General features: G+C 31.4%; 1 protein-coding gene and 1 long non-coding RNA gene across 3 annotated transcripts; one reads left to right on the top strand and one right to left on the bottom strand.

Annotated features, from left to right (window-relative positions):
- Positions 1–672: 672 nt before the first annotated feature.
- LOC108196677 (probable nucleoredoxin 1) lies at positions 673–6,098 on the bottom strand. Of its 2 annotated transcripts, none has more exons than XM_017364076.2 (6): positions 6,082–6,098; positions 5,337–5,577; positions 5,125–5,240; positions 4,470–5,006; positions 1,627–2,139; positions 673–1,466 (listed from the first exon to the last, which is right to left on the bottom strand). In XM_017364076.2, exons 2-6 carry the CDS (start codon positions 5,503–5,505, stop codon positions 933–935), a joined length of 1,869 nt encoding a protein of 622 aa, XP_017219565.1. In that variant the 5' UTR covers positions 5,506–5,577; positions 6,082–6,098; the 3' UTR covers positions 673–932. The 2 variants fall into 2 exon arrangements, with proteins under 2 accessions (XP_017219565.1, XP_017219564.1); XM_017364075.2 differs by having other exon boundaries at positions 5,125–5,246; positions 6,082–6,097.
- Positions 6,099–9,079: 2,981 nt separating this feature from the next.
- LOC135147746 (uncharacterized) lies at positions 9,080–12,877 on the top strand. The gene is made up of 3 exons (XR_010285531.1): positions 9,080–9,302; positions 9,800–11,946; positions 12,036–12,877. It is a non-coding gene; the product is annotated as an uncharacterized LOC135147746 (long non-coding RNA).
- Positions 12,878–14,552: the final 1,675 nt, after the last annotated feature.

Here is a 14,552-nt window from a genome sequence, read left to right as displayed (position 1 = left end):
TTTGTTATTTCTGCTTACAATTTACAAGGCTCTTCATGTATATAATTTCCATACTGTAAAATTAAGAAGCAACAAGGAAGCTATCCCACAGCTCCGGTGAGAAATATTATTATATAAAAGTTTTTGAAACTATGTAATGGGAGGAAGAGGAATTACTACCATTTTTAGGGCCTCTACCATAAATCCTTAACGACTCTTCTGCGAACAAATTCTGTCAGTAGGATAGCAAATAGTTGTTATTTGAATGCTGCTGCAAGTCTTCAAGTCCTAATCATGGACTTGTACCCAACAAAACAAAACTCTCAACTAATAATTTTACTTTAGCATCTCAAGCAACAGTATTACTATTTGAATTAGAAAATGTAAAACAGCTAGCGGAACTCAACTCTCTACCAGGTCCCTGACAAATAACATCAATGCATATGGTTTCACTATGTTATCATAATTTATACTACAACATACAAAAGCATTATCCATCGCAGATGGCTGCAAATTATGTATTCCTTTTATTTCTAAATCAAATATATCGCCATTAAAATTCAACTCAAACAGAAAATATGTGCCATCACTATTAAAGAAACTTAATAGGGGTTGCTAACTCATTGTCTTTATCTATATTCTGCTATAGTTGCATGTCATCCAAACATTTCAACTTATTCGGTCTGGAGCAACTTCAACAACTTGCTCTTATTCAGTTTTATTTATGCATCTTCAAGTAGGCTCATCACATAACACAATATCTATAAAATACAAACAACTACTCCCGAAACCCTTATTTGTTGGCACATTAATAAAAAACCAAAATGCAACAAATACAACTACAGAAAATGAACTAAAACTTATCATGCGTGTAGCACGGATGATAGCCAATATTGCTAGCTAAATTAATGCGCCCATTGGTAACAATAAAACAAAATAGGAGGTCCACTAAATTAATCCCAACATTTGTAATGATAAACACAAAATAGGAGGTCCCCCGCTGTAAAATTATTCTGTTTGACTGAGTCTATCAGTAAACCCTTATAAAGGGTGTCCCAGTAGCCCCAGCAGAATTTGCTACAACTTAATTCAAAGTCCTCTGCTTCGACATCATCAGCATAAAAGGGAAAATAATTATCCCCGAACTGAGGACATATGGCCTTTCTTACAAGACTTCCATCTCGGCCAAAGGCAAGAAGAAAAGAAGACTGATATCGGTTGCAGCACTGACCTAAGGCAGAAAGAAAAGCAGAACATCCGCGTAACAACTCAACTGAACATGATACGAACCATGGCATATATGCAACTCGCCTACTGTTCTTATCTTTGCTATTGGGAAAATATATCACTTCAAACTCGTCGGCAGTGCCCTTCATATGCATATACTTATTTATTAAAGTATTTCGGAAAAAGGCACCATCATATTCAGGGTAATCACCCTCAAACAAAAATATGATTCTCTTCCCCGCAAGTTGAGAGAATTGAACCTATAAATGTGATTTAATAATAACATGCATTAGACATGATGCCAAAACTATAATTATGATAATAGAAACTTAAAAAGCAAGCCTTAGGGGCTGGGGGGATTAACTTGTAAATGCATAGTGATAACATGAACTTGGAGTATGGAAGAAATAAATTATTAACCTGGGACCCATCTATTCTTTTGAAGACGGTATCTGGACTACATAGCATGTCCAACTTCAGTTCCCAAACTCTCTCCCCCTCTGCCTTCTCAGATTTCTCATACGTGAATAGGTTTGCATCATATCCCCTGAACATGTTTGCTAAACGTGGCTCGATGATATCGTTACGAGGCCCAACAATTACAAGGGCAGGGTAAAAGTTAGGTTCATCCTCCTCGTAGGAATACTCGTAGGGATAACCAAAAACCCGCCTCAACTTCTTAAGAGCCAGGTCTTTATATGGGAGAGCCAACCAAGGCATAGTATTAAAAGTTTTCCAGAATGTTTCTTCATTTGTAGAATTTATAGTTAGATCTGTGTCATAAAGGTAGAGTAGGACAACCTCAAAATTTTCATTATTCTTTCTCAATCCTTCATAATACATCTTAAGTTTTCTTGTAAAGAAATCAGGCGAATAACCATCCTCATAAAAGAATAAGGCAACCACCTTATTTTCAAGAGTGGAAATTGGAACCTATCATCACAAGCAGAAAATTATTCAATGAAATATTAAATGTTTATCAAAATTCATTATACCAGTGTGCAAATGAAACATGAATAGGGGTATCATAGGATCCAATAGATATTAACGATGAAGGAAAAAAAAACAATTTTTCGAAACCTGAGCTATTGGGAATTTAGACGTCAAGTTACTAAACATCTTTTTAACTGATTTCGTCTATCATCTTAAGATCCTAAGGTAAATAAATGTCAAAGTCGGTCATAATTTGAAGAAGTGATTCTGTTATCCCATTCAGATTTTCAAGATGCTGCTTATTATACCACATGGACTAAATGAAAAGGGAGAAATGAGCCTTCTAGTCATTTGACTATTTGGCATTTTACTTTGTAAGTCTTACCTTTATATAATAGTATACATTAGTCAGACCTTCTACCTTGCTAAAGCTTAGTTTTAAAAAGCACTCCTCGTGTACTAAGGCGTAGTAAAGTTCATATTATTCATGACACGAAACTAAACTTCCAAAGGTGACCCAGATAGTGCGCTTGGTGTTGCTTAAAAAAATCATGCCTCGTGAGTAGGAGACCATTACTTATAATTCAGGACACAAAACTGTAAAGTTCCAACAAAGCACGTCTCAGGCGCGAGGCGACACAAATTGTACGATTGGTTGCTAGACTTTGAGTTTGTGCTTTGGTGTTGCTGCTATTTAAGTTCGAAATAGACCAATAATCTTAGTGCATCTTTCACAACTTAAATTTGTGATTTTCAAATACATTGTTCGTATGTTTACCATATATTTACGCATTACAATATTGATTAATGGTTGGTTGACCTTAACAGAAAACAAAGTACATGAAAATATACATTAATTTCAATAGACTAACCATCTATTAATAAAAACAAGGATATAATATCGACTATATTAAAATGATTACTTTTCTTTATTTGTAAAAAAGTAACTCAGATAGTCGAAGGATGATTTAGTATAAATTTGTATTTTCTTTCCGAAAATATTAATCAAAATACCACCTTAAAACCCTCGTTTTCTCCAAGCTTTGGCATTTGGAAAACTCGTCGCCTTGAACTCGAATTGCATACATGCTTTTTCTAAACTAGGGGTGTGGATAGCAATTATGAGCCTATGACACATTTTCCGAATGGAGAAATGAAGCACACTTTGCACCTGGGGCCTCGTATATCTTTTAAGTTTTGGTGAGACTAGGTTTCATCTATCCAGATTAAAGGTATGTAACACTCCGATCATACTATGTCAGGATTCTTAAAATTAGCTAAGAAGTCATAATATTGTTGTTCAGTTTAGGATAAAAGTAGTTTACACTTAAAAGCACTGTATTTATTTAAATCATCTTACTATCTAGAGCAGTTATGCATTTGAGGGGATAACAATGTCAGCATTCTTGGAATCAGTTCTTGTTCTTGTACTGTCTAGAATAAGAGTTATTATTAGTATATATTTTATTTTTCATCCATGTTGATTGTAGAGGGGTAGTTGTTAAAACTGGATAGGTAAGGTATGTAGACTGTAGAGTAGTTTTTTACATTATGCAGAATCTTTTGACCATTCTCTCTAGTTTTCTCCTTCACTTTCCTCAAGAACTCTGATCTGTTCCATTCCAAATTCTAAGTTCAAGATTATGGAGAAAATTCAATCTTGAAAGTTTAAAATATTACCATTTTTTGAAATGACAAAAATATGTTCAATACTTACCAATTAGAAAATCTAAATCAAAACCAAAATTAGGATTTTCGAAGTCTCTTATCACAAACTTTTTACTTGGTCAGCCCATTAGGCACTAAAGTTCATATCATGATGCAAATAAATTAAGGTTCTTTCATATGAGTATTGAGAAGCCAGATTATATGTAAAACAATTGAATCGATTATGTTGCGTTTACAACTAAAACATTCTGATAGATACTCAAATCGTCCGAATTTCATGAATTCGACAAGGGAAACCTCAGTCATTGACATGTCAGTTTCTTTTCTGCGAATAATATGTGAAATACTGTCTATCGTTTTAATCCCTCTTTATATCCATCTAAAATTAACTCCACGGTAGAAAGGATATTTACCACAAGTATACATGCTAGAGGCGGTAATAGTTGATATTGTCATGTTCACTCGTGAGATTCATAATCCCTAAACTATTGCTATATATGCTCTAAATTTAGTAGCTTATAAGAGAAGATTGCATACCATGAGCAACAAACTAGTTTAAGATGTTCCATGACAACAGAGGTCTAATTAATTAGAAATAAGAGATTGACGTTCCCTACAGTAAAGCAAACAATTATAAGTTTACATAACTAATACATTCATACCTTGTAACCTTTGTTTGAGATGACAAAGTCACGTTCTGAGGAGCCCAGAAGTGCTTTCAAGGAGGGTTGACTAAAGGCTGTTTTATCTCTGTCCTTCAAGAATGATATTCTTTCATCGCTGAAAGGATAAGCCTCGGATCCATATGTCTGGAATAGGTTTCTAGGAGAAGTGTCCAAAACCATACCTGCTGAATCAATGAGAACCACCTGAGGATATCTACTAAAGAAACCAAATTTTCTTTTCAAACACTGTCTAGATGTTATATCTGAGAATGGAATTGCAAGCCATGATGGAGTGTGAGAATATATATCTTGGAATTTTCCTTGAAGAGAAGGATTAAAACATATTTTTCCAGGCTCGCTTGTAACATCATCATCAACAACAACCAAAACAACCTCAAAGCAGTTGTTAGCCTTCAAATCATTATACGTGGCCACTAAGGCTATACTGTGACCGTTATCATCATGAGGCGGAGGGGAATGTAGTGGCTGAAAGTATATACCGATAACCTTTCCTGCCAATTGCTCCGCCGTAACCTATAAGATAATGAGTCGAGTGAATCATTGTTAGCTGAATTTGGTGTCTAATCTACTCAAGGCCATAACAGTCAACAAAACTAGCAGTCAATGCCTATGATATCATATTCATACATACCAGTTGGGGGTGATTGTATTTAATTAGGTAATCTCTGTTGGCGGTGAAAAGAAGTGTTGATAAATCAACAAAATCTCCTTTTTCAATTCTCTTGTCTTTCTCAAAATCACATCTTTCTTTTGCTTCATCAAAAGACAACGACAAAGAAATTAAAAACGATTTTTATAATTATTATTATTATACAGGCTAGTGTAAAAAGAAGCTAAGCTAACCGGTTAGACATCCGAAAGTGGAAAAACAAGTGGCATGATTAGTTGATATTGTTGCTGTATTATAAATATTCTTGTTCGTCTGGAATTTGCTTGGGAATGCTCTTCTCCGCCCCATCAATCTTCTCATCCCCTGTGATACCACCATGGCTAGTAGGCTACGCCCAATCATTCAATTCACTATCAAGCGCCTCCACCAGAGAGAAACTAGTTCGAGTAAAGCAGCGATCTAATCAGAAAAAAACAGATATATATATATATATATATAGATATATATATAGGGATAGGATCAAATAAAAACTTTTTTAAGTTACAAACTTACAAACTTTTTTTTATTCTCCCATCGTGTTAATCCTTAGTTATATAAAGTATCCATGTTGAAAATTCTTAAAAAAACATCACAATTTTTAAAAATAACGCATAAATAAATCGCGTTTTCAACACATTTATAACTGGGGTTCAACATCGGGTGTTGAACACTAATTATCATTATGTTGAACATATCTAAAAAGATGTTTAAACTATACCTCTGGGGTTTGGGTAGGGTTTAGAAACATAAATATTAGTTATATAACATGTTTACCTTAGTTCTTACATTTAAAAATTGGATTACGTACTTCTCCACCACTATTTTAATCGATGTTCAACAAAATATGTTAAAAAAATGTTGAACTCAAGTTATATATATGTTGAACAAAAAAAGTTTGTAAGTTTGTAAGTTTATACCAGAACCCTCCCCTATATATATATACGGGGCCTGTTTGTTTCGTGGAATAGGAGGATATCGTTTGTCTAGATAAGTATCAGAGCATTTCCTGCGGTGTGCTTATCTGTTAGGTAGTATAAATGTGTACCTGAGATAGGGTTAAAAATGGGGCGGGTTCGGTGCGGGGACCATTTTCCAGCCCCACCTCATATATATTTTTCCCGCCCGGTCCCCGTCCCATTCCCCGCGGGGATTTATTTTTAATCCCCATTCCCGTCCTACCGGAGATTTAATATAATTTCGCTCCGCTCCGCCCCACGCCGCTGCTATATTATTACACCTTAAATAATTATTTTAAAATTTAGTGGTTTTTTCTTCAGAATTTAATGAAAATATACGAGACATGTATATTAAAAGTAAAAAACTAAATATAATATAAATCAAAAAGACATGTTATACTTGACAAAAAAAAGAGACATGTTATACATTGTAAAATTATAGATTTTGTGTATTATAAAATAATAATATTAAATATATTATATTAAATATAATTATTTATTTATATTAAATATATGTGGGGCGGGGTGGGGAATCCCCGCGGAGATTCAACAAATACCATACTTGCCCCATATTTTGACGGGGCAGAAAATCATTCCCCGTCACTACCCCATTCCCCATATTAGCAGGGCGGATCTGCCCCATTCGGAGCGAATTGGGGCGGGTTCCCCATTTTCCCCACCCTATTTTTAACCCTACCTGAGAGCATCTCCAAATCATGAAAAGCTTTTCATGTCAAAAATAAAAAATCCAGCAAACCACTTTAAAAGTTCACACTTCAATCATAATGACCTGGTTGTCTGTAAGTTTAGCCAACCTGGTATGGATGGCTAAATTTGTCGAATCTACTGTAGGAAGATTGCATATATTCTATTTTAACAATCCAAAATATTAATAACATACTATTTTTAAATTATAGCCAACCACATATTCAACAAATTTTACATAACGTCCAATTTAGCCAACGATTATAGCCCATTGTTGGAGATGCTCTATATTATCTAGCTGGCATGTTATATACCTAATAGTCTCCAACGGGTTCACCAGTTAGTTATATTTTTACCTAACGCAAAATAAATATGCTACATCTGTTGATTACATGCACGTCAGCTTCTTCTCAAACCTATACATAAATTCTTATATTTAATAATTATATTAAGTATATTACTAGTTTAGTTTTATGTTTAAATTTTATTTTAAATTTAAATTTGTATTTTAATAAATTTAGTTATTAAGTTAATAAAGTAAATATAATTACAACATCTTAAAGTTATAAGAAAGATATTATATATATATATATATATATATATATATATATATATATATATATTTAGATACAATATATATTTCTCAATTTTAAAATTTACATCAATTTTGAGGTATATGAAAATGTAGTTTTTGATATGAAAATAATTTTATATGTTAATTATCTAAAAAATAGAAAAATTTATTTCAAAACAAGAATAAAAAGTGAAAAACATATAAGTTGGTCATATAATATTATTTTAATTATCATAATAAAATATATATTAGCGTAAAATTTACACCACATGTACACACTTGTTGGTACTTAATTTTTAAATTTATAAAATTAAAATAAGTTTTAATTAAATAAATAACATATATTCTTGTAGAAAAGCTTTATTTGATTAAATTCAGAAAATAATTTATTTATTAATTTTATTTACAATACATAACTACTATGTGAAATTTAGCTATTAAAATTTGAAGATAGTCAAATAATAGATTTTTAAATGATAATATCATTTCGATTAATTAGAATAAATTCAGAATATAATTTATTTATTATATATATATAAAATATTTATTTAACTGAATTTATAAGAAAGTCATTTAGGAAACTTATTCACAATAAGTAATTATTATTTAAAAATATGATTATTTGAATTTGTAAATAACAAAATAACAGAATTTTAAAATATAGCTAACCATTATAGTTCACCGCTGGAGCAAAAAGTTGAGCAAATTTTTAACTAATTATCTATATTTACACTTTTAGCTGACACTTATAGCTATCTCTCTCGTAAATACTCTAACTTGCGTGTAGCCCCAAATTATGCCCAAATCTTGTATTAAATTTATATGTTATTTATAATATATAATATATTGACTTAAATCATTTTCCAATATTTAACATAAAATATTTAGAATAAATTTTAAATACGTAATATATAATATACAAATATGTTCATAATTATTATATGTATAAATGTTCTATTTATATTTTTAATTTATAAAGTTATAATATTGATAAGGTATAAAAAATTTATTTTATTGCGAACTAAATTTATAAATTCTGATATAATCAGATGTGTTTCAATTACAACAATTATTTATTTTTATTTTATAGTATTTTCTTTAAAATATTGAAATAAATATAAAAATGTTATAATATTATCATTAAATATAAAAATGTTATAATATTTTTTGAAAGTTAATATTATCATTAGATATATTAATATAAAAATGTTATAATATTATCATTAGATATATTTTTGTTAGATATGTTATTTTGTTTTCTCTAATATAGAATAAAACTAGTTAATTTATATTTTATTTAAAAGAATAATATTTTAAATATAACTAATGATTATAGCGAATAAGATATTTTCAATATTTTACAAGATGTGCTTTAATTATAACATTTATTTTTTTTATTTTATAATACTTACTTTTTAATATTGAAATAAATATAAAAACGTTATAGTCTTATCATTAAATATATTTTTATTAAATACAACATTTAATCTATATCTATATCTATATCTATATCTATATCTATATCTTCTGAACACAAAGAAACTGGAAAAAGACTGTTTTTGCCCTTCCACCTTTTTAACTTCTTATTTAAACTTAGCCCTTTTTTGTCTTTTCACGGCCTCTTGGATAATCCAGATAAAAATGGGTCAATACCCGACTTGAATACAATGGTATTTGCCGCAGAGTTGGAGCAACCCGTTAACATCCGGGTCTGAACATTCGGTTACGACTGACGCTACACTTGCAGTTCTTTATCCCTGCATTTTAGCCGTGTGATTCGAACGTGCCAAATTTCAAACTGGGTAGTTAATGGATTCATCGTGCTCTTAGCGACTTCTATAGTCTGTGTTCATTGCTTCATTATTTTGTTTTGTGTTTGGGCAGGAGATGATCTTCAAGCGGTGGTTCAAAATTCATGATTTCAGGTATCTCTAAATCTTACTTATTCAATCAAGGTACACATTGATTCGATTTATATATTATCAAGGTCTCATTGATTCAATTCATGTATATATAAAGTTCATATCCCTCTTTTTTATCAGGATATTGTAAGTTACATGGTTATTTTGATACAATCTTGGTAGTTCCTTAGCTGACCATTTTACTTTGGTATTTTACAGAATAATGAATGTGAGATAAATAAAGAATTACTCAGATTTTAGATTACTCACGGTTTGTAGACCAACTGTTCGATTACATTTCCTATGGAGTTTTCAACTGTGTTTTAATCTTACATATCTATTTTGTTGTAATTTAAATTTTGAGATGCATATATCACAATTGTAATTGCTTCCTGAAAGAGAGTTATCTGTTTTTAGATTACACACGGTTTATACATCAAATGTTCGATTAAATTTCTTATAGATAATATATGATCATATATGCTTACTAATTACAACTTGATACAATGTGGCATTGGCAGGTTCCTCCGGCGTAGCTCATTCAGAAATTGGGCTGTGCAGCCCAAGGCATTGGCAGAAGCTATTGATCGAGTGATGGTTTTGAATTGCAACCATAATTTATGTGACATACTTCTTTTGTGGCTGATTTAGAAATTTAAAAAAAAGTAACGCCGCCTGAATCATCCTGAAAATTGTGGCTGATTTCTGCACTTCATCTACCAGGTGTGTACATAATTCCATGGGTCTGGAATAAAATATGCAAAGGAGAGGACATGGGTCTGTATTCCAAACAGAGCTCAGGCCAAAAACTGAAAGTCCAACTGCAGTTACAGGTTATTTCATCTATATTCTAATGGTCAAATTAAACTATAGTTGCACTATCTAATCTTAGGTAGCCTATAATCTTAGTTGCCTTATGTAGGTTGTTCTGGTGGTGAATTATATGTAGCCTATAAAAAATTTGTGATCATCTGTGGATTGTTAACTGTAGGCAGCTTTTATGTTTAGTGGTTTGAGCTACAATTGGATTTGCATATATTAGATTCCCTCTAGGTAACCATTTATGTCATAAAATTGAGATGCTTAATTAATATGTAAAGCTTCTTTTCGAAATTAAATCTGGTGTGTAGCATGTGAGTTGTTATCTTTACCTTTGCTAGGCACCCAGATGTTGATTATTACTTAAAGGCTTACTAAAGATTTTATTAATGTCACTTAGCATAAAGTTAGAGTTTATACATTGCTTCAGTCTGAATTTTGCGAACCCTGTCAAAATTCTTCACATAGTACCTGTTTAACCTCAAGAAAGATAGTTAGTAATTTTGAAGTTAAAATTATCTAAATTGGATTCATATGAAGACAGAATGAGTCTTTATATGTATGCTTCAAAGGAAACTTTATTCTAGAGGACTTTAGATAATCTTAGCTTGATGAATTGTTATAACTTTTGTCTGTGACTTGCATGTCTTTATCGTGTGTAGAATAAATATTATTATAATAATATTATTAATCAAAAAGTCTGATCAGTCACCATGCCAACCAGCTTGCCGGCTATAAGAGGACAATTTATTACTAAATTTTAGTAACAACTAATATAATTTGATAATTACAATAAATCATAGTTATTCATCATGGAAAGTCAAAATTGATGATTAAAATAATATTAATGATTAACCGTCTGATGAGTGGAATATATGCGAGATCTCGAGTGAGATCAGATCATACGGTTGGTAGTGCAGCATCAATCAATATGTTGTCTTGGTTAATGTACTTAAACATCTAATCTTTGCTTCCCATGCAAAGTACCTCTTAATCTAATCAGTAGTAACAAAAACAGGATCACAAATCCTTAGAGACGTTGTTTAGAAACCTCCCAGAATAGTATAGTTACCAAAGTCAATGGATAGTGTCCTGTATTTTCTGTTGCAGTCCGTGGCTAAGCTACTGTCGCTCTGATTATTTTTTATAATCAAATCTGAAATCATACTATATATAATCTGATTATAAGAAAGGCTATCAGTATCTTTTAAATGTATACAGAATATCACATAGCAAAACATAGGAAAGGGAAAGAGGTGGCTAGAAAACTTTGATGCCTATTGATCTCAGGTTTAACTTGGGTACCCCTGATGAAAATGAACCCAACATCGAAGATTTTAATTTCAAAGGCTTGGCAAGTGCAATATGTTCCTATAAACAAATAGAAGTGCAATGGGCCTATACAAGCATCTCAGTTTCCAATCTAATATATACATTATTCCCTAAGGTTCTTTTTTGTTATTTGGATCTTATTAATTCTGTTGTACTTAAGATTAAGGAAATTTTGAATTCTATATTCTACATTTAATTAGATGTCAAAGAGTTGGTGACAAGAGAACAAAAGATCTCTCTTTGCTATTGCTTATTTTACCAGATTCTGGAATACCTGCTAAAGTAAATGCCTATCTTTATACAATTAAACATACCTCTGCTATAGTGAATGCGGGTGATGTTTAGGCTAGGGACAAGTTGGAACGTGTTCTCCAGTGCCTTGATAAGGGCAGATGTGACGCTCTCCAGGACTGCATCGTTCTTTTGCCATATTCAGATGTTACTCAGCTACACACCCCATCAACATCTACTTATTTGTCGCACCTCTCTCCACATTATGCATCATTAAGCTTATCAGGTTAGTTAAATGAAATATGAGACATGTGCGCTGGCTGCAGTTTTAATATCGTAAAGCTAATACATTTGTCTAAATTTGGTCATATATAGGTCAAGTTAACAAACACCCAATGTCTCCACTTTTTACCTCTCCTTCTGCGAGGAGTTTATAGCATATAAATTTAACAGGTATGGTCAAATAAACATTAGGTTTTAAATATAAGCTATATTTAAATATTGGTAAAATAAAAATATTGCTTTGTCGAATAGAAATAACAGTAATGCTGGTAATGCCGGATAAGAACACAAGTAATTTCGGTTCCTATTATTGATCTCTACGCAATAGATATTAGTTAACTTATTGGTGTTTGTCAAAAAGTTTCATTTGGTTAGACTACTCAGATTTACAATTTTTGAAATAAGAAGTCATTGAATTCACTCTTTTTATAAGTTAGCTTTTCTCTTTGATGAATTCCCAAAAAGATTTGGATCATCTTTTAATAACCCGACTATGGTATGTATATTCCATACAATTGTGCAACTAGGAATTAGAAAAAGAGACACGTAACAATACACAATAAAAACCTGATTATTGGATGTGTACAGATAAATTATCAATTATAAAAATATGAAAACAACAAACATTACCCGTGTGCGAAGCACGGGCCAGATATACTAGTTTTCTCTAACACTCATACAGAGCAAATCAATTAAAATTTAGGGAAATCTACAAAACTACCTACCTTTTCTTTAATTATTTACAAAAATACTACCTTCCAGAATTATTTTTAAAAATACCTTTTCATAAAATTGTTTTTTCAAAAATACTGTTTGCAACTTTTGCAACCTCATTTGCAACTAGCCAGCCGTGTTGCAACCTCTTTTGCAACTTCATCTGCAACTGAATTTCTGATTTCAAGTTCCAGTTTTCAAATGTCATTTTCGACCTCATTTTCGGAATCGATATATATATATATATATATATATATATATATATATATATATATATATATATATATATATATATATCGATTCCGAAAATGAGGTCGAAAATGACATTTGAAAACTGGAACTTGAAATCAGTATTTGTAATTGCATATATGGTTGCATATGGTTGTATTCAGTTGCATATGGTTGCATTCAGTTGATTCTATTGTATTCTAATGGCCCCGCCAGGGGCACACCATACATCTGTTGTTACTTACAGTTTTGAGTTGCATTTAGTTGCAACTGAGGTTGCAAATGAAGTTGCAAAAGTTGCAACTGCAGTTGCAACCTCATTTGCAACTTTTGCAACCTCATTTACAACTATATATAGTTTTCAGTTGCATTAAGTTGCAACTGAAGTTGCAAAAGTTGCAACTGCAGTTGCAAAAGTTGCAACTGCAGTTGCAACTTTTGCAACTTACTGTTTTCAGTTGAACTAGTTGCAACTGCAGTTGCAACCGTTGCAACTTTTCATTTTTATTTGCAACTTTTGCAACCTCATTTGCAACTTTTACGGCTGCGCCGCCCAAGGTTGCAAATGAGGTTGCAAAAGTTGCAAATCGTATTTTTGAAAATTTTTTTTTATAAAAAGGTATTTTTAAAAACAATGAAAAAGATGGTAGTATTTTTAAAAAAATGATTTTGCAGATGGGTATTTTTAAAAAGATCCCTAAAATTTATTTTAATTATATTATCAAAATTAATAAAATATAATATTTTGAATATAACTAATGATTATATTTAACACCGCTGGAGCAAAAATCACTGTAAATTCAGTAAAATTATAGCTAACAGTTATGTCGTTGGCGTTTGAGATGCTCTTAAGTACGCATTTTAAAGGTTCAGAAATGTTATTTTTGAGTTTCTCATAGTCGTAATTCGCAAAGTTTGATGGAATAATAATACAATGTAAACTAGTTAAATTATTACTAAAGCCCCGTGGGACTACTAATAATTGGCTGGGGTATAAAAATTAAACTTGGGCCAGGTCAGAAAACTTATAAGACAATCAATAAAATTATATTAAATTATTAATATTATTCGGTTTGGTTCGGTACATATATGTCTTCAGATTAAAATTGGTCATGTTTCATGCATATCATTTAATAAATACTAGATAATTATGCCCGCGCTTCGCGTACGGGTAAATTATTAGAATTTTCACTAAAATGAGGTCGGAAAAATAAATTAAATCAATATTAACATTAGATTTCTAATCTTTGTTTAACATATTATATATATTTAGAGGTACTGCAATATTAAAAAATTAATTATTTAGGATACAACTTTACCAACTCTAAATAATTGATTACAAGGGTTGATTAGTATTATCTATATGTTCATTTTTGGCAGTTAATGTCAGATGGGAAAATTTTGCTTGCTTCTCCTTACCATCTTCTAATAGCTTCAAGCAGAGAGTCTCAAGATTTGGTCGATGCACATAAAATAATTGTTGGTTCAGATAGGATTTTAGAGATAAATAGTTCCCACGAACATGAGAGTGTTTCTAGAGATGTTAGGACTTCCTCTAAGAAGAAATTGATAACAGTTGATCAAGGCGTGAAGTTGGAGATGCAGGCCTGAAACCTTATATACAATATAGGTTTACTTCTTTTCTTGCTGGCTATTGTCTCACACATT

The sequence above is a fragment of the Daucus carota genome, chromosome 7 (genome assembly GCF_001625215.2).
Source record: "Daucus carota subsp. sativus chromosome 7, DH1 v3.0, whole genome shotgun sequence".
In the NCBI taxonomy this organism is placed as follows: domain Eukaryota; kingdom Viridiplantae; phylum Streptophyta; class Magnoliopsida; order Apiales; family Apiaceae; genus Daucus; species Daucus carota.
This window is presented reverse-complemented; position numbering and strand designations above follow the sequence as displayed.